Source organism: Lepus europaeus, chromosome 11, assembly GCF_033115175.1.
Source record: "Lepus europaeus isolate LE1 chromosome 11, mLepTim1.pri, whole genome shotgun sequence".
Taxonomy (NCBI): domain Eukaryota; kingdom Metazoa; phylum Chordata; class Mammalia; order Lagomorpha; family Leporidae; genus Lepus; species Lepus europaeus.
The window spans coordinates 50,211,489-50,236,122 of record NC_084837.1 but is presented as its reverse complement, the minus strand read 5'-3'; the positions used below and the strand labels follow the sequence as shown (position 1 = coordinate 50,236,122).

The following is a 24,634-nucleotide window of genomic DNA, read 5'->3' as shown; positions in this document are numbered from 1 at the left end:
GACCAGGGGGTCAAGGACAAGGAGCACTGTTATCTCCATTCCAGTGCCACCTCCGGATAACCTGGCAGCAGTGGCAATTTACAAAGTACACTCTGGCGTTAGGACGTATATATATTTTTCAGAACAGCAAAAGGACATTTCTTCTGGGCTCTCAACCATGGTCGAGAAGGGCTCTTCTGGACACATCTGAACACTTCCCAGGGAAGTAAAAAGCAAAGAGATTGTTCCAGCTCTGGAGAATCTGGTTATGTTTCTAAGCAATGACCCTATGCTGGCTTATTCCCCTCCCCCTCATCCAGACGATGTTCCAATAAATCCAAAGTTTAATGATCAAGCAGGACACAGTATTTTTTAGCAATGTAGTTGGGTTACCTGAACCCAGGCTTCTACTTCATTCCCACTAAGTGGCTTGCAGGCCTGAGGAGGCAGGAAATGGACAGAGTACAGAGAACATCTCAGTGCTATCATGGGGTCTGGAGCTGTCTACGCATCAGAGGGAGGGGCAGGCATGGCACTGGGGCCACAAGAGGGGAAGTATTCACAGAAGGTGGGGATCAAGGTGTCAAACTTTGTCTTCTGATAGTGTTCCAGAGACTCCTGTAGAGAAGCGGGGTGGGGAGGTCCCTCATCCAAAGCCATTCCCTAAGGCCTCTACATTCCGGAGCATGTGAATCTGTCTGGTTCTGCCAACCCCCTTCCCCAGCTGTCTGCTGCCTACTCACCTGTCTTTCTTTCTGGCTATTTTCTTCCTCATCGGAGTCCAAAACCAAGTCCCCTATGGTAATGACGGAGCTGCACACAGATGGAGGACACACTGCAGGAAGGAAAGCATAACCATTCAGACTACTGGGGAACATGCACTTCAAGGTTCCCAAGAACTGCCCGGTCCGGTCCTGAGTCAGAATCCCTACCTGGCTTCCTGGCCCTAGGTGGTGATAATGCTAGTCTCAGGGGGTCTCTGTAGCAGTCCAGGCAATTCCTGAAGTGGGAACAAGCAAAGAGGACAGGGTGAAGGGGAAGCAGGCTAAGAATGTGCTCCTAGGAAGAAGAGCATCTCTGTTCCACTCACTCCTTTTGCTCTGAGCCAGGAAAGTCGTCTGGGTTCTCCTTCAGAGACCTTTTCCCCAGTGTGTGGGAAGGACTCTTAGACTTCCCATTGGAAGCTGTTCCTGAGCCCGTGGCACCTGCTGGCTCTTCCGTGAGTACCCCACATTCTTCCCTGTTTCCAGGCTTAGATCCGACCTGGGTTGCTGAGCCCAGGTTCCTAAATGGAAACAGCATGACAGTGGGGCGCTCCTTATGGCCTCCCCTGGCAGATGCCCATCGGGACTGGATTCTTCGCCGCCCTAGAGGGGCCAGATTGAAATGATGGCCCGCTAAAGGTTCTGGGTGCTTCCTCGACACTGGTCCTTGAGGAAGGCATGGACCAGGCTTGGCTTTTGGTAGAGGAGCGTGGAGTGCTCGTCTTGGTTGCTGAGGAGGGTTCTGCTCCATGGGCTCTGTCAGGTTCAGGGAGTCGACAGAACACTCTGGAAGAGAAAATGAGACTCCTTGTGATGAGAACAGTAACAAATAAGTCTGGTTTCTTGTGCTTTAGGCCAGGGCTGGGGAACTTCTGGCCCATGGGCTGTACAAGGCCCACAGAGTCACTCAGTCTGGCATTGCCAAGGCATCTGCAGTTAGGACTCAGTACATCTGTAGCAGACTAATGTTTAAGTTGATCATTTTGTATGGCCTGTGAATGATGTTATAAATATTTAAATGGCCTTGGCAAAAAAAAAAAAAAAAAGGTGCCCCATCCCTGCTTTAGGCCCATGTTTTAATCCCCTGATAATCCCTACACCCCAAACTCCTAGCTCCCTCAAGATGGCCCTTGTACCTGAAAGTGTCCACCCCATGTCCTCACTGTATTGGCGCAAGGCAAGACAGGAAGTGACAGCAATTCCAGGCTGCAGCCAACTCAGTATATTCTGAAGCTGTGGGCAGGGGGAGGGAGAGATGAAGATGACCGTTCGTGCCACAACCTCCCCACCCTCTGCCCTGGAGCACCTGCCCCGACAAAACCTGCTGCGCCTGCAGTGGAGGCAGTGCCTTTTCCAGCTGACACAAGTACTCAAAAAACAGCTTTTCCATGGCCACCAGAAAGGGTTCCCCATACTCCTGTGCAAGTTCCTGCAGAGGGGAAGGCAGCCGGTCAGAGGCGGCTTAGAGCGGCCTAACAGCCTCCAAAGCAGCCAGTCTCACCTGCAGCTTGGAGGCCAAATCCCCGGGGGCCTCTGACAGTTGCTTCACCTGCTGGCAAAAAGTTTCCTGTGCCTCCAAAATCTTCCTCAAATCTTGCTTTGTCTGTTGGGGGTATGAAGCCAAGTTAGAGGCCTCAGGACCCCGGGGCTGGAGGGGGGGCAGCTCTGTCGCACCAAGTGTACCCGGAATTGGGGCTTGTCCTGGCTGCTACTCACAGCTTTGGGGTCCCTCACTACAGGTCCGGACTCTGGGAAGTGGTCGTTCAGGGCGTCCAGGACCTGCTCCCACGGCCGGCCCTGCAGGATCAGTTCCACCACCACCTGCACGGTAGTCAACTCAGACTCCCCGTTTGGGGGCGAGCTACCCTTGCCAACAGGTCTCACCCCCAAGCTGTCGGCCCTTGTCAGGACCTTGCATCCCCACCCTTTCTCCTATTCGCTCCAGTACCTTAGCTTTTAGGCCTATACACAGGCGTGCATGGTGCAGGTAGCGAACCAAACCCGGGGCGGCCGCGCGCAGGGTCCGAAGAAACTCCAGCACTCGCGGAAAGTGCTCTACGCGGCGTCCGCGCACAACTTGCCAGCTGGCTGCCGCAGCGAAGCGCAGAGTGGCGGGGCCGGCTCCCAGAGGCGTGTCCATGGCCGCGGGTCCCCGCCCTGGGGCGGGCCCTTCGGGTTCCTTCCAGCGAGGCCAGGCCGCCCGGTCCCTCCTAAGGGCGGGGTTTCCGGCGGCCCTCCGTGCCTCGCCGTGTCCGGACACTTGGCGGGGCGACTCAGCTCTCTTGTCTGGGCCGCCGGGGTGCTGAGGGCCCACTCCCAGCCCGGGCTACAGCCCGAACGCAGGAGCAGGCCGTCAGGAGCGGCACCAAGCCGCTCAGCTTTAAACGCCGCAGCTGCCTCGAACCCGAGGGCACCTCACTTCCGGCTCTGGGGCTGGTTGCCCTCGCCTGGAAAAGGGCAACAAGAGAGGACCAATGGGCAGCCAGGCAGAGGGCAACGCGGCCGTGCGTCACGAGGCCACGCCCCCGCAGATCCGGCGCCCCAGGCTCTGCGCGGGCTGCCGTCACGGCTGTGGTCCCGCTGAGGCGGCTGCCCCGGGCCCTCTGGCCTCTACGCCGCTTGCCAAAAAACAGTCCTTTGGCTTCCCTGGGGCTCGGCTTCCTGGCCCGTGAAGTGGGGGTCGTGTCACGTCTTTCCATCAGCTTCGCCCGTTTTGAAATCGTGGGGTTCCTTTCTGCGGAGGCTTCCCCAGCGAGCTCGCTCCAGGCAGAATTCCACAGCCCCTCTTGCCAGAGGAGGGCGCTCGCGTTTTAGAAAGAAAAGTTTAAAAAGAGGCATCCGCTTGCTAGCTTGGCTCTCTCGGGATGGGAGAATTATAATTTCTTGTGGTGTTTGTGTGTGTGTGTGTGTGTGTTTTGTGATGTCTTTTTTGTATCCTGTAACGTTAAAATAAATTCAAAAAGTAGACAGACTTCCGGTCCCCGTCGCTTGCCGTGTGTGTCCTGGCTTCCTCTGAGGTGCCGTCTCCAGAGGAGCGCCTCCGGAACAGGGAGGTTTTGGAATAAAGAGTAAAACAAGCAGACTCTCTCTATAAAGGACACTTTTTGAGCTTCTTCTGGCTGCAAACTACTTAGACATCAAAGGTTTGCTGGACGTTACGTGCAAGACTGTTGCCAACATGATCAAGGGGAAGACTCCGGAGGAGATTCGCAAGACCTTCAACATTAAGAATGACTTCACTGAAGAAGCAGCCCAGGTACGCAGAGAACCAGTGGTGTGAAGAAAAGTGAAACGCTGTGCCTGACCCTGTAACACTGTAAGGACTGTTCCAAATACTAGTTGCACTGCTCTGTTTATAATTGTTAATATTAGGCAAACGTAGACAAATGCAGCAGCAAATCATTTGTTTTAGCAGAATACTGTCCTCACTGCTTGTGTGGTTTGAGTACAGATTCCAAACCCGAGTTTCTGCTAGTATGATTGAAAGTTCCTGATTACTTTGCTCTGAATAAAACTGAACTGTGGGTTCTCGGCAAAAAAAAAAACCTGAAGTGATGGCTGGGTGTTTGGCATAGTGGTTAAGACACCACTTAGGATGCCCACTTCCCAATTTGGAGGGCTTGGGTTTGAATTCCAGCTCTAATTCTCAATCCCAGCTGCCTGCCTTGGCTATGCTCTCTGTAATGCAGTAGCTGAGGAATCTCCCATTCATGTGGAAGACCCAGACTGAGTTCTCAGCTTCTGGCTGATTGACCTGCCCCAGCGCCAGCTGTTGTGGGCATCTGGGGAGTGAGCCAGCAGAGAGATCTTTCCCCCTCTTGTCTGTCTCTTTCTGTCTCTCAGCCTCTCAAATAAATAAAATAAATAATACATAATTTTTTAAAAAAAACAAGTACAACAACTAGAGTTGTTTAGTCCATTAACTCAAGAAACATAAGTGGCCAGTGCCACGGCTCAGTAGGCTAATCCTCTGCCTGCGGCGCCGGCACACCGGGTTCTAGTCCCGGTCAGGGCGCCGGATTCTGTCCCGGTTGCTCCTCTTCCAGGCCGGCTCTCTGCTGTGGCCCGGGAAGGCAGTGGAGGATGGCCCAAGTACTTGGGCCCTGTACCCGCGTGGGAGACCAGGAGGAAGCACCTGGCTCCTGGCTTCGGATCAGCGCAGCACGCCGGCCATAGCAGCCATTTGGAGGGTGAACCAATGGAAGGAAGACCTTTCTCTCTGCCTCTCTCTCTCACTAACTCTGCCTGTCAAAAATAAAATATATATATATAAAAAATTTTAAAAAAGAAACATAAGTCACATCTTGTAAAACCTCATTTTTTAAAGATTTTTTATAAAAGATTTTTATTTATTTGAGAAGTAGAGTTACGGACAGAGAGAAAAGTCTCCCATCTGCTGGTTCACTCCCCAAATGGCTGCATTGACCGGAGCTGGGCTGATCCAAACTCAAGAGCCAGGAGCTTCTTTTGGGTCTCCCACGTGGTTGCAGGGGCCTAGGCACTTGGACCATCTTCCACTGCTTTCCCAGGCCATTAGCAGAGGGGCAGCCAGGACACGAACCAGCACCCATCTAGGTGCTGGCACTGCAGGCGGGGGCTTAGCCTGCTACGCCACAGCGCCGGCCCCATAAATTGCTGCTTTTAAGTTTGTGAGTAGTAAACATGCACTGTGCACCGGGATGCTAGGTCACGTTCTAGGCCCTGGGACATGGTGTGAACAAGACAGATGGGAGTCTCATCTCTTTGCAGCTCACATTTTAGAGAGAGGAGACAGGAACCAATAAATACATGAATATGTTAATATTGTGCTTTGGAGAACAGTAAACAAAGTGATGTGCTAAGGAGATTGGGAGGCAGGGAAAGTAACCAGATTGGGTGGTCCCAGGAAGCCTCCCAGAGGAAGTGACATTTGAACCAAGACCTGCATGGCAGGAGGGGCTGGCCACAGACCTGCGGGAAGGGAGCTCCTTCCAGAAGGGGTAGATGCCAAGCCACCGGCCCAAGGTTGCAGAGTTTGAGAAGTGGAAGCGCCACTTGACTGGAGCAGCCCAAGCCAGGGGCACATGGTGCAGATGAACATGGCGGGGTCTGTAGGAGCCCGGGAGGTCAGGGTAGGATTCTGAATGATTCCAAGGGCACCAGGAAGGCCTTGGGAGGTTTGAAGGAGGTGAGTAGCAGGGTTTATGGTTTAGGAAGAGTGCTGGTTGTGCAGAAAATGGGTAATATTCGCTGGTGCCACAGCTCAATAGGCTAATCCTCCGCCTGTGGCGCCGGCACACCGGGTTCTAGTCCCGGTCAGGGCACTGAATTCTGTCCCGGTTGCCCCTCTTCCAGGCCAGCTCTCTGCTGTGGCCAGGGAGTGCAGTGGAGGATGGCCCAAGTGCTTGGGCCCTGCACCCCATGGGAGACCAGGATAAGCACCTGGCTCCTGCCTTCGGATCAGCACGGTGCACCGGCCACGGTGGCCATTGGAGGGTGAACCAATGGCAAAGGAAGACCTTTCACTCTCTCTCTCACTGTCCACTCTGCCTGTTAAAAAAAAAAAAAAAAAGAAAGAAAAAAGAAAAAAAAGAAAAGAAAATGGGTAATATTCAAAGGTGAGAGTGGAAAGCCACCAGGGGCTACGGCAGTTCTGTCTGGAGGGCACACGGCAGCAGTGAGGCTGGAGAGCACAAAGAAGCCAGTGTGTTTTGGAGGCAGAGCTGAGGGGGCTGTGCTGATGGCTTGGATATTAGAGGGGAGAAAAGGGACGAGTGAAGGGTGACTTACGTGTTTTTGGCTTGAGCAATGGGTCGTTATGGTAACACTGAGGTGGGGAAAATGAGGGGGAGAACAGTTTGGGGGTGGAATTAAGAGCTCTGTGGGGGGCTGGCACTGTGGCGCAACGGGTTAAAGCCCTGGCCTGAAGTGCCGGCATCCCATATGGACGCCGGTTCTAGTTCTGGCTGCTCCTCTTCTGATCTAGCTCTCTGCTATGGCCTGGGAAAGCAGTAGAAGATGGCCCAGGTCCTTGGGCCCCTGCACCCATATGGGAGACCTGGAATAAGCTCCTGGCTTCGGATAGGCGCAGCTCTGGCCGTAGCGGCCATCTGGGGGGTGAACCAGCGGATGGAAGACCTCTCTCTCTGTCTTTACCTCTCTCTGTAACTCTTTCAAATAAATAAAATAAATATTAAAAAAAAAAAAAAGAGCTCTGTGGACCACTCCAGGCTTAGGCTGAGGAGCCAGAACGCCCAGTCCCACCCTATTCTAAATTGCTGCATGACTTCAAAGTACCCAACACCTGTGCCTCCATTTCTTCATCAGCAGAGGGGGCATAAAAGCCTCCTTTATGAAGTGATCATGAAGTTGACATGGGTTATTATGGATAGATCTGTACCTACACTCTTCTTTACTCAAAAGTTAGCCAGTATTTTTTTGTTTGTTTGTTTATTTGGCAGCTCACACCCCCAAATACCTGCAACAGCCAGGGGCTGGGCCAGGCCAAAGTCAGAACTCCAGCCTGGTCTCCCACGTGGGTGGCAGGGATGCAAGTACTTGAGCCATCAACCCACTGCCTTCCATGGTGCTCACTAGCAGGGAGCTGGAACAGGGCGCAGAGCTGGGACTTGAGCCCAGGCTCTCCTATACGGGACGCAGGTCTCCTAGGTGGTAGCCTGAACTGCTGTGCCACAACACCTGCCTCACCCCCTGGCAAGTATTCCTATGGGTTAACGTCTAAGGACGTGACCAAGAACAAATCAGAGGACACTCACTGCTCCTGCGTTGATGTTAGTTGGGGGAGGGGAAGCACAGTAAACAAACAGTGAACATATTTAATGTGTTGGATGGGATGGATGCTTTGGAGGGAAAAGTGTAATAAAGAGTGAAGCAGGTTGCAATTTAAAATAGGTTGATGAGAGAAGGCCTTACTAAGATAGAGACACTGGAGGAGGAGGGCACCTGTGCAGATGAAGAGTGTACCAGGCAGGGAAGACAGCAAGTGCAAAGGCCCTGAGGTGGGAGTGGGTGTGAAGGGCTCAAGAAACACCAAGAGAGGTAGGAGACAGTGAGCCGGGGTAGGGGACAAATGGAAGAAAGAGCAGCCCTGAAGTTCAGAGCCTCAGGGAGGGCTATGGCTGCTCTTCAACCTGAGGGAGGGGTCAGAGGGTTGGGTATGAGCTGGTCAGCAACGTGACCTGACCTTGAAAAACTCCACTGGGGCTGGCATTGTGGTGCAGCAGGTTGAGCTGTGGCCTGCGCCACCAGCGTCCTATATGAGCGCCAGGTTAGCTCCCTGCTAACGCACCTGGGAAGACAGCAGAGGACAGCCCAAGCCCGCGGGTCCCCACCGTGTGTGAGACACGGATGGAGTTCCAGCCTCCTGGGTTCTGCCTGGCCCAGATCTTGCTATTGCAGCCATTTGGAGGAGTGAACCGAACCAGGCAATGGACTATTTCTCTCTCTCTCCCTCTCTGTTGCTTTGCCATTCAAATGAATAATAAATCTTTTTTTTTTTAAGTTTTCAAAGATGAGTTGACTTTAAAAAATTCACAGAAAGTACATATGAAAAAAGTATGCATGTATTTCAATTTTTTTTAGCACCAAAATACCCATTTTTTAAAAGATTTATTTATTTGAAAGAGTTACAGAGAGGCAGAGACAGAGAGAGGTCTTCCATCCACTGGTTTACTCCTCAAATGGCCGCAATGGCTGGATCTGGGCCAATCCAAAGCCAGGAGCCTGGGGCTTCTTCCAGGTCTCCCACGTGGGTGCAGGGACCCAAGGACTTGGGCCTCTTCCACTGCTTTCCTAGGCCATAGCAGAGAGCTGGATCGGAAGCGGAACAGCCGGAACTCCAACCAGCACCCTTATGGGATGCCTGCAGTGGCTTTACCTGCTATGCCATGGCATCAGCCCCCAAAATACCATCTTTTAATTCCACTTTCCACAAACTCTTCAATATAAAGATTTATTTTATTTATTTGGAAGGAAGAGTTACAGAGACAAAGAGAGTTCTTCCATCTGCTGGGTCACTCCTCAAATGACTGCAACGGCCACGGCTGGGTCTCCCACGTGGGTGCAGAGGCCCAAGCCCTTGGAACATCTGCTGCTTTCCCAGGCACATTAGCAGGGATCAGATCAGAAGTGGAGCAGCCGGGACTCGAGCCGGCGCCCACATGGGATGCCGGCTCTGCAGGCAGCGACTTAACCCGCTACGCCACACTAGCAGCCCCACGGATGAGGGGCGCAGCCTACAGAACAATGTTGATGGCATTTTCTTGACTGTGGGGGAGGATGAAGATTTTCTTCTTTGTGATTTGATGTTTTTTGGTTTAGCAGACACTGCAAGGCTCCCGTTGCTGCTCAGAGCACCCCAGCCTACTTCTACCCCAACCAAGAGGGATCCTCGGCTCCTTCTCTCCCACAGAGGGTGCTGTAAACGGGGGAGTCCTGCCCCACCCTGGTGGCCTTCACAAGAGGTGTGGTCTGTGGTGGTGGAGACTGATCAGATAGAACTCAGAATAGAATAGAACTCAGATAGAACTCCCCCAACCCCCAGCACTAAGCAGCTCCCATCTCAAGGGCTGCTGAGTGGGCTCCATCGTGGACTTGCTGGCCGCCTTCTCAGAACCAGGGCCACCAGAAATGCACAGACCGTGACCCCATGTTCCTCAGCCTGGCATGGACCAACAGATGGACAGAACAGTGACTTTATTAAAAAAAAAAAAAAACAGTTTATTGCCATCCATGCTACTGAGTGCGAGTGAAGATTGGCTCTGCCCTGCAGGTTCCTGGCTCTCCCACCTGAGCTCCTGGGGAGCCGCTCTGAGGTGGGGCCCCGTCTTGGGGCAGTGTCCTTGTTCATGTGACTCCAGTCCCATTGCTCCTGGCCCAGGGCTAAGCTTCGCCTCGAGACGTCATAGGGATGGTCTCTCCCGAGTAACTGTCACCTCCAGCGTGTAAGAAGCCCCTGCCCCCGGAGGCTGGGGCCACATCCACCTGGATGACGCCATGCACCTGAGAGAGCTGCGGGCTGTCCAAGCTGGCAATGAGCTGGCGGGGTCCTGGTCGCACAGGCACGAACGTCTGGCGCAGTGTCACTGTCTCATTGCCCCCGATGTCCCTGTGGGTGCAGACAGGGTCAGGGGCCTACAGAAACCAGTGCGAGGGAAGCAGTAAAGACTGACTCAGGGCTGCCCAGAAGGAAGGAGCTGGAGGTGGAGACACTCAGGCATTCTAGGCTCAGCTGTAATCTCCACACCCAAGAGCAGGACAAAACCTGAACCCCAGGGCCGCCTCCACATAGCCAGATCAGCAGCTACCCACACAGCAGCCGGAGCTGGGAGTCTCCCCCTCATCCGGGGCTCCTCCCTGCCTGCTCCCACATGCACCTGGACAGAGCCTGCTGCTGCATCCCAGAGGCCTCCCACGGCCTCCCTCCTCTCGCTTGCTGTTGCCCTGGCCTTAACCAGACCACTCCCATCTCACCGGAGGTTTCTAAGAACAAGAAAACTTCACAATGAGACTTTGAGACTCAACCCAGCATTGCCAAATGCTTTCTGTCTTGCCAAGAAGAAGAGGAGTTACTCTCCACCACAATCAGCTCTCCAAGGACAAAAGCGCATTTCAGTACACCAAAACATTAGGAGGAAGTCTGCTCAGGGAATCAGGGAAGTCCTTGCTGAGATCCAGGGCTGGCATCTTGAAATTGACAAACACTCCCAGGTCTGTGCCCCGCCCCTCCCGCCCTCCAAGAGACCAGGCCGTGGGGGGCAGCATGTGCATGGACACACACACTTCAGTGTCTTCGTTTTTTCCCTCCAGTAATCTCTGAAAATCTGTTCCCAGTACTGGGAATCACCATTTCACCAGGCTTCTAACTGGCCTTTCCATTCTGCTGGTCACTCAAGGGTGAACTAAATCCTCCCAGGGCTTGACTCCTTGGTACTTATGGAATGAGGCCCCAGCTCCCTAACCTGACACCCAGGCTCCCTCTGACTCAGCCCTACCACCTCCTCCACCACCATTCCCACCTCCCCGCCACCTGCAGCACCAAATGTCTTCCCCTTCCCCAAACTCATGCCCACTGATCATCATGCTTTGCTGTTCACAGGAAGACTCCCTGTTCTGCCTCCCCACTCTTCCTCCAAGGCCCAGCTCACCCCGCCTCCTCAGAGAGGGCCCCCCGAGCACCTCCTGTCCCTGGGACAGGGATTCTCAGCCTTCTCTGAGCTCCACCAGCCATCTGCACGGTGCATTTTATGCATTGAACACAACTGCACGTACAGCATTACAGCCTCCGGCCTCCTGCTCCAGCCGAGCATACTTTGGGGTCCCTCTTAGGAGCCACACCCCGTGCAGTCCCCACTGTCATCCAAGGGAATAAATCCACACCCCCAGCTCCCAGGATGAGCCATCCATGGGGCAAAGTATTTGGCTCCCAGCCTGCTTCTGAGAGGTTCCCCTAGGCCACCTGCTCCTTCTTCTTCTACAACTTGTTAGCTGTGTGGTTTAGGACAGGTTTCTTAGCTTCTCTGTTCCTCACTTTCTAGCCCATAAACTAGAAGTGAAAGTAAAATGAGAGGACAGGATCAGATGGCCTTGAAGGCACTGCTGAGCTCCAGGAAGGAGGGAAGCAGGATACAGAACAGAAGAGATGATCACGGGAAGTCAACAGATGACGTCTACAACTTAAAAGGTAGATTATGTGCTGACTGGTTATATGTGGTTTCTTAAAAGATTTATTTATTTTATTTGAAAGGGAGAGTTACTGAGAGAGAAAGATCTTCCATTTATTTGTTCACTTCCCAAAAGGCCGCAACAGCAGGGCTGGGCCAGGTTGAGGCCAGGAGCCACAGGCTTCATCTGGGTCTCTCACGTGGGTGGCAGGGGCCCAGAGCCTTGGGCCATCTTCCATTGCTTTCCCAGGCCCATCAGCAGGGAGCTGGATCAGAGGTGAGCAGTCAGGACTTGAACTAGCACCTATGAGGGATGCTGGTGTTGTAGGAGGTGGCTTAACCCGCTGCGCCACAATGCCAACCCTTAGAAATGTGTTCTTAAATTAGACCTACTTTTTCATACCTATAAGGTCAAAGGTTGTTTAGGCTCAGATCAGCCTTCCAAAGTCTATTTAAGGGGCTTGCATTGCGGTGCAGACCATCTGCCATCCAGCATCCCATTTTGGTGCATCAGTTGAGTCCTGGCTGTCTGCTTCCAATCCAGCTCCTACTAGTGCACCTGGGAAAGCAGCAGACGATGGCCCAAGTACCTGGCTCCCTGCCACCCACGTGGGAGTCCTAGATAGAATTTCAAGCTTCTAGCTTTGTCCTACCCCAGCCCTGGTTGTTGTGGCCGTAAGTGAAGTGAATCAGCAAATGGAAAATCTCTTTCTCACTGTCTCTCTACCTCTCTCCCTCCATCACTTGGCCTTTCAAAGAAATAGAATCAATATTTTTGAAAACAACAAGTTATTTAACCCAAAGTATAACTGGACTGTATATCTCAGAATCTAACCCTTATAACCCGATAACAGGACGTCCGCACCCAGCCACGCTCGTCCTTGGATTGTCCAACTGCATGGCCAGCGCGTGGCACCCTTTCAAAGACTCCTCTTGGACTTTTCTTCAGAGGCACGTGAACCAGATACACATACCTGCCTGACCTGGGCACACACAGACACGCAGACACATGCGGGCACACACATGGCAGTGAGCGGCATGCCTCACCACGCACCTGTTCGCTTCCCGTGTTAATTACACTTCATTTCAGATGACATCAACCGTTCCCCCACATTAAACCTCCTCTTGGGAAGGGAAATTGGTAGAGGGAATGATTCAGGCTCGGGGGCGGGGGGAGTCGGGCAGCCTTGCGGCCTGCCTGGTGGCTTCTGTGCTGCGGACAGCACTCACGGGGAGGAGGAAGTCCTGGAATGTTTATTAAGTGGCCAGTCACCAGGCTGGGGTGGCACACCTCGAGGTATAATGGGGTTCCATACCACAGTCTTTGATGTGCAAATGAGAGGCCAAGTAACACCCGTCTTGGAATCCAATATATGTGAACCGGCAGCCCAGGGACTTCCCTCTGGAGGCTCCCAACGTCCTAGAGGCCTTGGCCAGGGCTCGCAGCAGGCCACAGGCCATCATCCCAGGAGGGCTCACCTTGAGACACCACCATCCAACCCTCTTGCTCACTGAAGGGACCCTCGGGCAAGCCCCATGGCTGAGGAGTGGCCAGGTCTCAGCACAGTGGGCCTCACCCTACTCGCCTTGAGACACCACCATCCAACCCTCTTGCTCACTGAAGGGACCCTCGGGCAAACCCATGGCTGAGTGGCCAAGTCTCAGCACAGTGGGCCTCACGCTACCTCCAGGTCGGGGCAGGAGTCCAAGGCCCCATGGGGCTGCTGAGCAGAGTCCAGCTCTGGGAGTTTCCCAGCCGGGGTGGGGTGGGGTGGGGGGGAGGGGCTGACTCCCTCCATCACCATGTGACTGCGAGCTAGAGACATCTGCAGGCATGCCTAGAGGGGCAGGCCAGCAGGGGGATCTCCAGTCCCACTCTCAGAGCTGCCGGACACTCTGGCGAGGCAGCAGGAGGAATGTGCCCGCTGGTGTGGCATCACTGCTTTCCCGGGAGAGCAACCTTCTCAGCTTTGGCCCTGATGGCAGAGTGGTGGCCACCACCAGGAGGTGCGAGAAGGAGGAGAGGCAGGGCCAGCCGGGGGCCTCTCTTTGCCCCCAGCCACCCCCTCCGCAGGCTGTCGCTCTGTCTGCAGAAGGCAGCGCCAGCCCCAGCCGGCAGAGGGCTCAGCTGAAAGGTCAATCTCTGACCTTCTCTGATTTCCTATGGCCCTTTCCTGGGGAGGGCTGGGGGGGGGGCATCTGTGTCAGTCTGTGTCAGAGCTCAAGCCACGGGCCCAGGAACACAAGCACTGTGTGTGCCTTCACTTGGCTGGGAGTCTAGAGGCGGGGGATGCTGTGGACCTTAGGCATGGGCTATCTCAGCCTTCATGGCACAAACCAGGCAACAAGAGGCTGAGGTATGCCTCTGTGGGGAGCGCAGTCTGCTCCTCGTGAGCCCTGAGACCCCGTGAGGCCAGCCACCAGCTTCCCCGTCTGTAAAGTGGGCATGATGATGGCAATAATAAAAAGAGCCACCACCCAACAGAGGACTAAGTCTGTGCCAAGCACTGTGCTAAGCCCCCTGGTGCTCTGGGTATCCCCAGTGGACAGGCAGAAATACTGGAGCTTAGAAGGGCTAAGTCAGCCAGCGCTGCGGCTCACTAGGCTAATCCTCCGCCTTGCGGCACTGGCACACTGGGTTCTAGTCCCAGTCGGGGCACCGGATTCTGTCCCGGTTGCCCCTCTTCCAGGCCAGCTCTCTGCTATGGCCCGGAAGTGCAGTGGAGGATGGCCCAAGTGCTTGGGCCCTGTACCCCATGGGAGACCAGGAGAAGCACCTGGCTCCTGCCATCGGATCAGCGCGGTGCGCCGGCCGCGGTGCGCTGGCCACGGCGGCCATTGGAGGGTCAACCAACAGCAAAAGGAAGACCTTTCTCTCTGTCTCTCTCTCTCACTGTCCACTCTGCCTGTCAAAAAATAAATAAAAATAAAAAGGGCTAAGTCACCTGCCTAGGGGCACATGGGAGTGATGGCACTGAGACTTGAACCTAAGTCTTTAGGGTTCCAAAGCTTTGCTTTTAATCATATGACAGTCTCTAATATACTTTAAAGAGTTCTCGAAATGAGATCATAGTACTCAAAGTGCCTGGTCAACTTTTTTATGCTGGGCAAATGTTAGCAATGAGTTACTAATGGTTCCCACGTGTAGTTTTAGCACCGTAATTAGATGGTGAGGCTGAGCAGGGACATTGGGCCCAGCACGAGGCACTCAGCCAGCCTCCTTAAACATGGCTAGGACGGAAGTGAACTGAGTCAGAAGGGATTGCTGGCTGAACCCTAGCTGCTCGGAGCAGTCCTGACCAAAGGAGGGAGGAAAACTGGGAGGAAGAGAGGACAGCAGTGGGTGCAGGAGGGGAGCCCAGACTCACCCCACATTGAGGATCTTGGGTCTCTGCAAGCCAGAGCCCTCGAGCCGGAAGACGACGTTGGTGAGGGTGATGGGCAGTGGGTTCTTGAAGACGATCTGGACTTCGCACTCCTGGCCAACCACAGCTGCTCCCAATAACTGAGCGAGAAAGAGGCCCACCACCCACATCAGAGACTCCAAGAAACATGCAGACCACACGCTGCACCAGCGGGGGCTGGTCCCTTAGAATTAACCCTTCCCTGAGCCCCACATTTCTGTCCCAAGACAAGGCTCCCCAACGTCAGACAGGAAGCTCCAACCCACTCCCCAGTTAAGGCTATCACAGAATGAGGGATATGAAGTTCCTGTTTTACGGATGACATCCCATAGCCAGTCCTGGGCCTTTCTCCCCGACAGAAGGCTCCTCTGGCCAGCCTGGCTCAGCACCCTCTCTTCTTTCCTTGATTTCCCTCCGCCCATGGTCACTACTCTTTGGCCCATCCTGGTGCCCCAGTAAGCTGCACGTACCGTGAGGGAGAGATCTGGGGTGCGCACGCGGAACGTGTGCTGCTTGGCCAGCACCTGCCCGCTCTCCTTGACGTGGCCTGAGACATTGAGCAGCATGGCTCCTTGGTCCACGAGGTGTGGCCGGTACTCCTTGTAGGCCACAGGCATGGTCACGCTGTCCGCTGGGGAGAAGAGGGGTGTCATCAAGACCTGCTTCCCCAGATACAGCCTGCCCTCCCCGCTGGGGGCGCTCCCGGGTGCTCCTGGGGTCTCTACGTCATCCAGGGGGCAGAGCCGAGCAAGGAGCACTTACAGGACCCTGCTGCCAGCACCACTTCCTTCTTGGATTCCTTGAAGATGGAGCCGGTGACACCGGTGTAGAAGGTGACGGAGAGGTAGAGGTGCAGCTTCACCGTGCGGCGGCTGCTGCTGCGATTGGTCAGCACCACAGAGACCGTCAGGTCCTGCCCCATCACTGCGTCCTGCGCTTCCACCTGCATGGCCACATCCTCCGCAGAGTCCCGGGAGTCGTACACATTGGGTTTGCTGCCATGGGCCGCTGCCGTCTCCACTGCCTTCCGCTCTGCATCTGAGCCTAGGGGGCGAGGGTCAGGGGTGAGGTTCCAGCTTCCTCTGGAGTGGACACGAGCTCAACAGGAGCACTCGGTGTGGGGCCCGGAGCTGGCTGGGCCGAGGGAACGGTACCTTCTGGGTGCTTATAGATGTGGGTGATGTCCTCTCGCATGTGGGATCTCACAGCCTTGGTGACGATGAGTGTGCCAATGGCCTTCTCCTCCACGTACACAATCTTGAAGCTGCCATCATCCTGCCGCTGCCAGTACACCTTGTCACTATTCACCTGTTGGGGGGGGGGAGGGAGACAGCCGTGAGCAGAGGCGGGCAAACCAGAGGGTGGGCTGCACCTCTACCTGCCTTCCCCTGCTCCCTGATCTTGGAGTAGTAAGTGAAGTGCAAGGGCGGAGCCTCCTGAGGAGCTCCACGGGGAGACTTTCCAGGCTGAGCCACTGCAGGCCAGAGCCGGGGAGAAGCCAGCCAGGGAGGCTCCTCGCAGTGTCTGCTGGCATTAATAACAGTAATCCCTTACGCTAGTTCCCTGGCTTTACGACTTCCAAAGCAGTTCCATACCCATTATCTCTTTGATCCTGAGCGCAGGAAGCAAGGCAGCCGTGATTATCACCATTTTACAGTGGTGGCAAACTAAGACTCGTAGGGTGGAGTGACCAGCCCGAGGTCCCAGGGCTCGCCAGGCCCAGAGAACCCAGGACGGAAGTGGGCGCTCTCGTGTGTCCACACCGCCTGAGGTGGCACTTGGAGCACGGCCTCACCTCAGCGAAGATGAAGGGCGTGTCATACTTCATGTAGACCAAGCCATTCTTGATGGACTCCACGGAGCAGGGGCCGCAGCAGAAGATGCCTAAGGAGTGAGGCAGGCGGAGGTGAGAGAAGCAAGCAGGCCCCGGGCAGCGGTCACAGAGGGCCCCGCCCCTCCTCCAGGCCCAGGCCCTCTGCCTTGTCATCTCCGGACAGCGCCATCAGTCCTCACCCGAACTGAGGGTCAGGGGATATCCAGTCTCACCAAGGAAGGGAACATGAAGGAAGGAGCAGCTCTAGTGGGCTCTCTCCGTCCGTTTCCCCCAGCCCGGGGCTGCCCTGCCAGAGGACAGGGGTAGGCAGCAGAGCTGTGGACCAGCCTGCCTGGAGAGCCAGGCCACGGGCATGCTCTCTGCCGGCTCAAGCTGGAGGTCCACTCTCTGTGGACCCCATCCTTCATCTGGACCAACCCAAGGTCCACAGTGGTTGGGCTGACTGGGTAGGAGAGCAATGACATCACCACCCCCATTCCAGAAAGATCCAAGACAACCTCTTGGCCTGGCAGCTTGCTGGGTCCTCTTTACTGGGGAGTGGCAGTGGGGGGCGGGGCAGGTGGGAAGCAGAGTCTTTCTGTCCCTAGAAGAGATGGACTGACCGGAGAGGTCAGAGCAGGTGAAGACATCCAACAGAGAGCGGCTCAGAAGATGCCTAACTCCAAGACCTCTCACGCATGGGGAGACAGGCTCAGGGAAGCGATGTAGGTACCAGGACCTCACGGGAGGGCTGGGAGCAGAGGGAGTGGAGGGAGTCAATACTGAGTGGCTACTACATGCTGGGCACGTTGCTAGCCCTCTCTGATACGGGATTTGTCTTATTCTCCCAATTATCCTACACCACATAGATTACCCCCAAATCACATCGCAGGGGGCAAGAAGACCGTGGAAAAATGCGGATTATGAATAACCTACACATGGGTTTCAACAGCTTTTGCATCAAAATAAACATCTCAGAATTCAGTTTTCCAGGGACTTTTTGAAGTACTCTCAGAACAAAGTACCAAGGTGCAAGGCCCTTCCTTGCCAAGATTACACATGTGAGCAGTGATCCAGCTGAAAGGCAGCACCTGCCTGGCTGGTCCCAGAGCCCCCTGCCTGCCACTAACACCACTTCCCAGAGCAGTGGCAAAAACTCAGATCTCAGGCATGGTGCTGTGGCGTAGTGGGTAAAGCTGTCGCCTGCAAAGCTGCCATCCCATGTGGGCGCCAGTTCATGTCTGGCTGCTCTACTTCCAATCCAGCTCCCTGCTAATGTGCCTGGGAGTGCAGCAGAGGGTAGCCCAAGCACTTGGGCCCCTGCACCCACGTGGGAGACCTCGAAGAAGTTCCTGGCTCCTGGCTTCGATGTGGTCCAGCCATGGCCGTTACGGCCATTTGGGAAATGGAAGATCTCTCTCTCTCTCTCTCTCTCTCTCTCTCTCTCTCTAACTCTGCCTTTCAAATAAATAAATAAATCTTAAAAAAAAAAAAAAAAAGAAAAGAAAAGAAAAACAACTCAGATCTCCTAGTGTTGAGCCAGGCTGTTCTAGCACTGTGGGCGTCACCCGGTGTTACAGCTCAGGGGTCCTGTTCACACAGACTGAAAGGAAGGAGGCAGTCAAGAGAGCAGAGGAGGGCCGGCGCCGTGGCTTAACAGGCTAATCCTCCGCCTTGCGGCGCCGGCACACTGGGTTCTAGTCCCGGTTGGGGCACCGGATTCTGTCCCGGTTGCCCCTCTTCCAGGCCAGCTCTCTGCTATGGCCCGGGAAGGCAGTGGAGGATGGCCCAAGTGCTTGGGCCCTGCACCCCATGGGAGACCAGGAGAAGCACCTGGCTCCTGGCCTCGGATCAGCGAGATGTGCCGGCCGCAGCAGCCATTGGGGGGTGAACCAACGGCAAAAAGGAAGACCTTTCTCTCTGTCTCTGTCTCTCTCACTATCCACTCTGCCTGTCAAAAAAAAAAAAAAAAAAAGAGAGAGAGAGCAGAGGAGGAATGCAGGCTAGGTGAGGGGAGAGGCTGTGAGGCAGGTGGCCGGAGGGGGCTGGCCTGGCTGCCTGGGGCAGAGTGTCGAGGCGGGAGGGGAAGCAGAGGGTATGGGTTTACTGTTTGCAGAAATATGTATGAGCCCAGAGGAAAAGCCTGGCTGGTTATGTCAACCGTGATTATATCTCAAGGCTGGGTTATGGGGGCTATTATCTTTGATGCCATCTGATCCCTGATTTTTCTGTGTACATAACTCAGAGTGAACAACGGAATAGACAGGAGAGAAACTGGGTGAAAGTTGAGAGCATGGGAGAGTTGAGCAGGTTAAGCTTCAGTCTGCAACGCCAGCATCCCATCTGGGCGCCAGTTGAAGCCCAGCTGCTCCACTTCCAATCTAGCTCCCTGCTAATATGCCTGCGAAAACAACGAAGGATGGCCCAAATGCTTGGGCACCTGTACTGGATCAAACTCTTGGCTCCTGGCTTTGGCCTGGCCCAGCCCTGGCTGTTATGGTCATTTGGAGAGTGAACTAGGAGATGAAAGATCTCTCTGTAACTCTGCCTTTCAAATAAATAAAATAAACCTTAAAAAAAATGAATCACCAGGGGAACTTTCAAAATCTTAGATTTCTAGAAGAATCTACCTCTGGAAAATCCAATGTATCAGATCTGGGGTGAGACCTAGGAATTTACTTAAAAAAACCCTGAGAGAGAATAGGAAATTCCTACTGTTATGTTATTTAATTCTAAAATTTCCCCTTCCTTTGAAGCAAGTATTACTTATAATAATAATGAGTTTTTAAGCTTTAAAATATTTAGACTCTGCTCTGGCCCAGCTTTCTGCTAACGCACCTCCTGGGAGGCCGTTGATGATGGTCTGAGTGATGGGTCCCTGGCACCCACATGGGAGACCCAGGCTGAATTCTGGGTGCCTGGATTCAGCCTGGCCCAGGCCTGTTGTGAGCCTTTGGAGACGTGAACGAGCAAATGGAAGATCTCCCTCTGTCTCTACCTTTCAAATACTATGAAAATAAGTAGGTAAACATTTTTAAAAATATATAAATAAAAGGTTCTGCAATTGGTTATCTCTAGGACACATCAGTAACAAAGAAATCACAGTGGTAGATTAATCAGGTAGGGGAACTTCTCACTGAATACTCTGGAATCTTTTTACTCTTCAACCATCTGAGTATGTTAGCCATTATGAGTGAGTCAAATAAGCCATTATAAATAAATAAAATTCAGGGGGTCGGCGCTGTGGCGCAGTGGGTAAAGCCGCCGCCTGCAGTGCCAGAATCCCGTATGGGTGCCAGTTCGAGTCCCAGTTGCTGCACTTCCCATTCAGCTTACTGCTATGGCCTGGGAAAGCAGTAGAAGATGGCCCAAGTCCTTGGGCCCCTGCACCCACATGGAAGACCCAGAAGAAGTTCCTGGCTCCTGGCTTCGGATTGGCACAGCTCTGGCCATTGTGGCCAACTGGGGAGTCAACCAGCGGATGGAAGACCTCTCTCTCTCTCTGCCTCTCCTCTCTCTGTGTAACTCTGACTTTCAAATAAATAAATCTTTTTAAAATAAATAAATAACTAAAACTCAAGCAAACACAGTTATATAAACAGGTGATGGGACAGGCACTTTGCACAGCAACTAAGATGCCACTTGGGATCCTGCATTGTAATGGCTGTGCTCAGGTCCTGGCTCTGCTCTCCCTCCCTGCTTCCTGTTAATGTGCATGCTAGGAAGCAGCAGCTAAGGGCTCAAGTGGTTGGGTCCCTGCAACCCAGGGGAGTGACCTGCGTTGAGTTTCTGGCTTCTGGTTTGGGCCTTGCCCAGCTCTGGCTGTTTCAGGTATTTGGGGACAGAACTAGCAGATGGACACTCCCCTCCTCCCTGCCCCATATCTCTAATAAATAAACAAATGTTAAATTTTAAAAAGTTACAATACACCAATGGCCACACGCTGGTTCAGTAGATAAGGAACTGTGTGGTTAAAGGACTTGGTTCTCAGGCCCAGGCCAGCACCAACACTCTGGAGTTTACTACCCAGGTCAGGGAGACGTAGGAGGGGGTCAGGTGGGGTGCAGGAGCCAGGGTCCAGTCTCACCACTGCTGGTCTCCTGGGGTGTGGCGTCCACAACCTGCCACCCATCGAAGCCTGATGGCAGATCTGGCCTCTTCATCCAGCAATCATTCCACACGTGGAAGTTCCTGAGTGGACATGGAAGGAGGGCTGGGTCTGAGACTTCCGTCCAGGCCTCCCCAGCACCCGGCACAGTCCCTCCCTCCATATCCAGGTCACTGTCCCTGGGCATGGATGGGCAGGCCAACCCCGGCCCCAGCCTCACCAAACAGAGTCACGGTTCAGGTGCTCGAGCGGCTTCATGTTCTCATCAAAGTAGATGTCCATGGTGAGGGACGTGTCTGTGTCGTGCGCAGAATTGAAGTTGGTGACAGTCCGGGTGGCAAGGCCCAGGCAGCGCAGCACTGCGGAGGGGATTGTGGTTCACACGGGGACAGGGGCAGATGAGGCTTCAGGTCGAGGACATCAGAGGGCAACTGGAGTTGCCAAGCTGGGCCTGGCTCACCACGGTCAGGGACGCAGGGTCCAGAGGCCTCTGGACCACAGCACACATGGGGTAAGGGGAAGTCAGGCCACCTGCAGGGCTCAGGCTCTGCCTGTCCCTTCTCCCTCCTCTCCCTTAGGCCTCTTTGTTATTAACACTAATTAATGATAATTAAGGCCAGCCAACCACCCACCCTCATCTGCTTCCTGCATGGTAGCCACAGCTGGGCCGGGTGGAGTGAAAATGGAGCCTGGCTTCCCTCCCTGCCCCTTCCAGGGCCCAGGCCACTCCTGCCCTGGTCCCTCCACTACCTGTGGTGGTCACACCAGCAAAGACCCAGCACTGGCCATAGGGGACGGAGTAGCCGGTGCGGAGGTAGCTAAGCAGGATCTCCACGCTGCCCACCCACGCTGAGGGGTTGGTGCCTCGAGAGTAATCGCCAGACCAGTTCCCAATGAGGACTCCATTGTCATCCAGGGAGTTCACCTGCCCAGGACGGGATGGGGGAGGGGAAGGGCTCAGGGCCTGGTTGGGTCCCTGGCCCAGCCCCTGACCCTGCAACCAACCCTCATCCCTAAATGCTGGAGGATCTGGACATCAGCCTGAGCCCCACCCACTCCTCCCTGGAGCCATCTCTCCCCCTCCCACCCTGAGCTGACACAGGAATGTGAATCTTGGGTGTGCCAAGTTTGGGGTTTGGTCCTACATTCCACAGGAGCTAGGACAGAAGCCAGGAAGGGTGGGGAGCAGGCAGGAGAGGGGAGGAGGGAGACCCTTCCTGCAACACCCTTTGGGAGGGCAGGGTCAGGGCTGAGAGCCTGTAGGACTCCAAGTAGAGCAGCACCCTCGCAGCGCGGGGGTGGGGGTGGAGGACAGACAAACTGAGAATGGAAGGTGCTCACCATGGCAGAGATGACCCGCGAGACACTGACTGGGTCCCCACGGCCTCCGTAGGGCATCCCCCGCCGGTCCAGGATGTACAGGCAGGCATCCAGCACCCCATGGTCAAACTGGGAGGAGGGAGGCAGACAGGGGTCTGTTCACTGCGTCAGGGCTCAGACCCTTGGCCCCACCCCTCTACCTCCAGCTGCCCTGGAGTGACCCTGGCCAACCATACCTGGCCATAGTTCCAGGTCCGCTCGCCAATCTGCGCTTCAGTCCCATAATAAATTCTCCCAGACTCATTCAGCACATATTCCTGCCGCCAGTCCTCGTGGTCCACATACACGATGTCCTCTGTGTGCCCAGAACACACACAGCTGGTGACCTCGAGCTCCCGCCCTGGGCCCCACCTGCCCTGTGGTCAGTTCTCCAGGACTCACGTCCACAGAGGAGAATGACAGTTTCCTCTAGCAGGCTGTGACTTTGAGCTGGTCACCTCCCTACCCTGGACGATGGGAGGCTGGCTTCTTGTAGGACCAGGCAGCCAGGCAACCAGCCCCGGGGCCCTGCCCACCCTCTGTCCCTGACCCTAGCTGGCTCACCTGGACACCAGGGATTGAAAAGGATGTAGATTTCATTGCGGGGGTCAAAGGGCAGCTGGAACTCCCCTGCCTCTGTGCGTGTGCGGACGGTGAACTGAAATTTGCCAATGATGGCGCTGGGGGGGGTGTGGACCCGCAGGTTCAGAGTCTGCCCGCTGGCCTTGGTCACCTGGGCCTTCCAGCCTCCGCTGCCCCCCTTGCCTACTGGGATGATCACGTGGGTGCCCTTGCCCACCTCGGGGTTGTTTCCTAGAGCGGGGAAAGCAGTAATTAGCTGATGAAGCCTCCCTTAGGAGAGAGGATGGGGCCTGGGACTTCTCCCAGCCCCACCCAAAATGCCGAGGAGCCAGTGTGTGTGTGTGTGTGTGTGTCCCTGAGTTGGGCCATCGCCTTAGTCTGTGACCATCTCCCTCCACGCAGCCCTGTATCCACCCAGTGCCTGCCCACGTGTCAGGGCAGACTCCCAGTGCAACACCCCAAACCTGTTCCCCTGACACTAAACCCAGAGGTACAGAGGAGAGCCCAGGGCCCGCGTCACCCTCTGCCTGTCTGGCTGCCCCAGTGCCTGGGCTGGAGCAGCAGAGCTGGGTCCTGGCTGGGGCAGACCTCTCTTGCCCTCTGTGAACGTGCAGTCCAGGCCTGAAGGCCAATCCCCACCAGTCTCTGGGGCTGCAGCTCCCAGGGCCCAGGGCACCCCTGGTGGAGGTGGTGGGGGTACCCAGAAAATTAGAGGCTGGGGTGGGCAAGGTTAGGTCCTAATCAAAGGGTGAGAGGAGTCGCCCGCCCCCGGCAGCTGCATAATCACCAGGCTGGGCAGTCAACGGCCACCAAACAACGCAGTGAGAGAGGCACCTGCCCTGGGCAATGGGGACAGAGAGAGAGACAGAACGAGAGAATGCAGAGCCAGCCACACCCTGGGTAAAGGCAGCAGACCTAGGAAGAAGGACCTACAGAGGCAGGAAAGATGGCGACACCAAGACCCTCCCCAGGGCACGCTCCCACAGAGGTGAGGACTGGGCAAGGGAGGAGCCTGGAGACCTCTCCCTCCAGGCTAGGGCATTCCCCCTTCCCACTCCCAGCCGCACTGACCGATTTGCAGCTCCAGGGCGATTCGATCGGAAGACTCGTAGGGCCGGGACAGGAAGAGGACTAAGTAGAAAGGCTGCCCGCGGCGCACAATCAGCTCTTCATACTCAAACTCGTCTGTGTGGTGCTCTCGGCGGTTCTGGTCCGAGCGGGAGCTCAGCAAATCCACACCGGTCACCACCAGCATGCCCTCTGCAAGGCCACATCTCAGGGTCAGTCCCCACAGGGAGCCCGGAAGCCCCCATCAGCCTCCCGGTATCCCCGCCCATGCCCCTCCGGGGATGCCAGGATGAGTCTCAGGTCCCATTAAGGCCAACAGGCCAGCCTCACCTCGGATGGTGCCATCTCCAGCTGCATTTACACCGCCGCCCCGGGAGTCAGGCCTTCCGCCCCGAGAGCTGGACCCCCGACCCCTGGAGCCAGAGGGCTCAGGCCCCCAGTCGTCATCCGCCGCATTCCGGCAGGAGCAGCAGCCACAGCAGCGAGCCCAGAAGGATCGGCCTCGTCCTCCACGAGAACGAGAACCTCTGTCTGTCTCAGGCTCGGGCTCCGGCTCTGGTGAAGGCGTGGCTGAGGGCTGCAGAGGTCCCCCACGCCAGCGGCCTATGTCGGAGCGGCCCATGTCAGATCGGCTCATGTCAGAGCGGTTCATGTCAGAGCGGCTCATGTCGGAGCGAGGACCATCCATCCTGCCTGCCAGGGAGAGATGGGGGGGGGGGCAGCATCTCAGGGCAGACCACCTTTACCCAGGACGCCCCCACCAGCGCCCCCAGAAGCCCTCCATCTATGCTGCCAATTCAGCCCCAGCCAGATGGCCGAGACTATCTGAGCGTGACCCAGACCTTCCCCCCAAAGACTGCATTCAGACTCACCCAGAGAAAGCTTCCCACACTGCA

The 24,634-nt window shown here is 55.3% G+C and overlaps 2 protein-coding genes across 2 annotated transcripts; both read right to left on the bottom strand.

The window, feature by feature from the left end:
* Positions 1-14: 14 nt before the first annotated feature.
* On the bottom strand, positions 15-3,169 carry TINF2 (TERF1 interacting nuclear factor 2). Its single transcript, XM_062205386.1, has 9 exons — positions 2,692-3,169; positions 2,460-2,564; positions 2,245-2,346; positions 2,065-2,172; positions 1,880-1,976; positions 1,070-1,529; positions 912-979; positions 723-814; positions 15-597 (listed from the first exon to the last, which is right to left on the bottom strand). Exons 1-9 carry the CDS (start codon positions 2,881-2,883, stop codon positions 484-486), a joined length of 1,338 nt encoding a protein of 445 aa, XP_062061370.1. The 5' UTR covers positions 2,884-3,169; the 3' UTR covers positions 15-483.
* A 5,777-nt stretch (positions 3,170-8,946) lies between these two features.
* On the bottom strand, positions 8,947-24,426 carry TGM1 (transglutaminase 1). The gene is made up of 14 exons (XM_062204636.1): positions 24,069-24,426; positions 23,742-23,930; positions 22,653-22,901; positions 22,286-22,404; positions 22,071-22,178; positions 21,480-21,654; positions 20,950-21,088; positions 20,709-20,812; positions 16,604-16,692; positions 15,963-16,116; positions 15,571-15,852; positions 15,279-15,439; positions 14,773-14,909; positions 8,947-9,849 (listed from the first exon to the last, which is right to left on the bottom strand). The coding sequence occupies exons 1-14, from the start codon at positions 24,424-24,426 to the stop codon at positions 9,624-9,626; spliced, it is 2,490 nt and encodes an 829-aa protein (XP_062060620.1). The 3' UTR covers positions 8,947-9,623.
* Positions 24,427-24,634: the final 208 nt, after the last annotated feature.

Coding starts and splice junctions, on each gene's coding strand:
- TINF2 (XM_062205386.1), bottom strand. CDS start 2,883: ATGGACACGCCTCTGGGAGCCGGCCCCGCCACTCTGCGCTTCGCTGCG. Junction 980..1,069: donor CCTGGCTCAGAGCAAAAGGA/GTGAGTGGAACA, acceptor TTCCCACTTCAG/GAATTGCCTGGACTGCTACA. Junction 598..722: donor ATAGCCAGAAAGAAAGACAG/GTGAGTAGGCAG, acceptor GCTTCTCTACAG/GAGTCTCTGGAACACTATCA.
- TGM1 (XM_062204636.1), bottom strand. CDS start 24,426: ATGGATGGTCCTCGCTCCGACATGAGCCGCTCTGACATGAACCGCTCT. Junction 21,655..22,070: donor CGCGGGTCATCTCTGCCATG/GTGAGCACCTTC, acceptor CGTCCTGGGCAG/GTGAACTCCCTGGATGACAA. Junction 15,440..15,570: donor GGTGCTGGCAGCAGGGTCCT/GTAAGTGCTCCT, acceptor TCTTCTCCCCAG/CGGACAGCGTGACCATGCCT.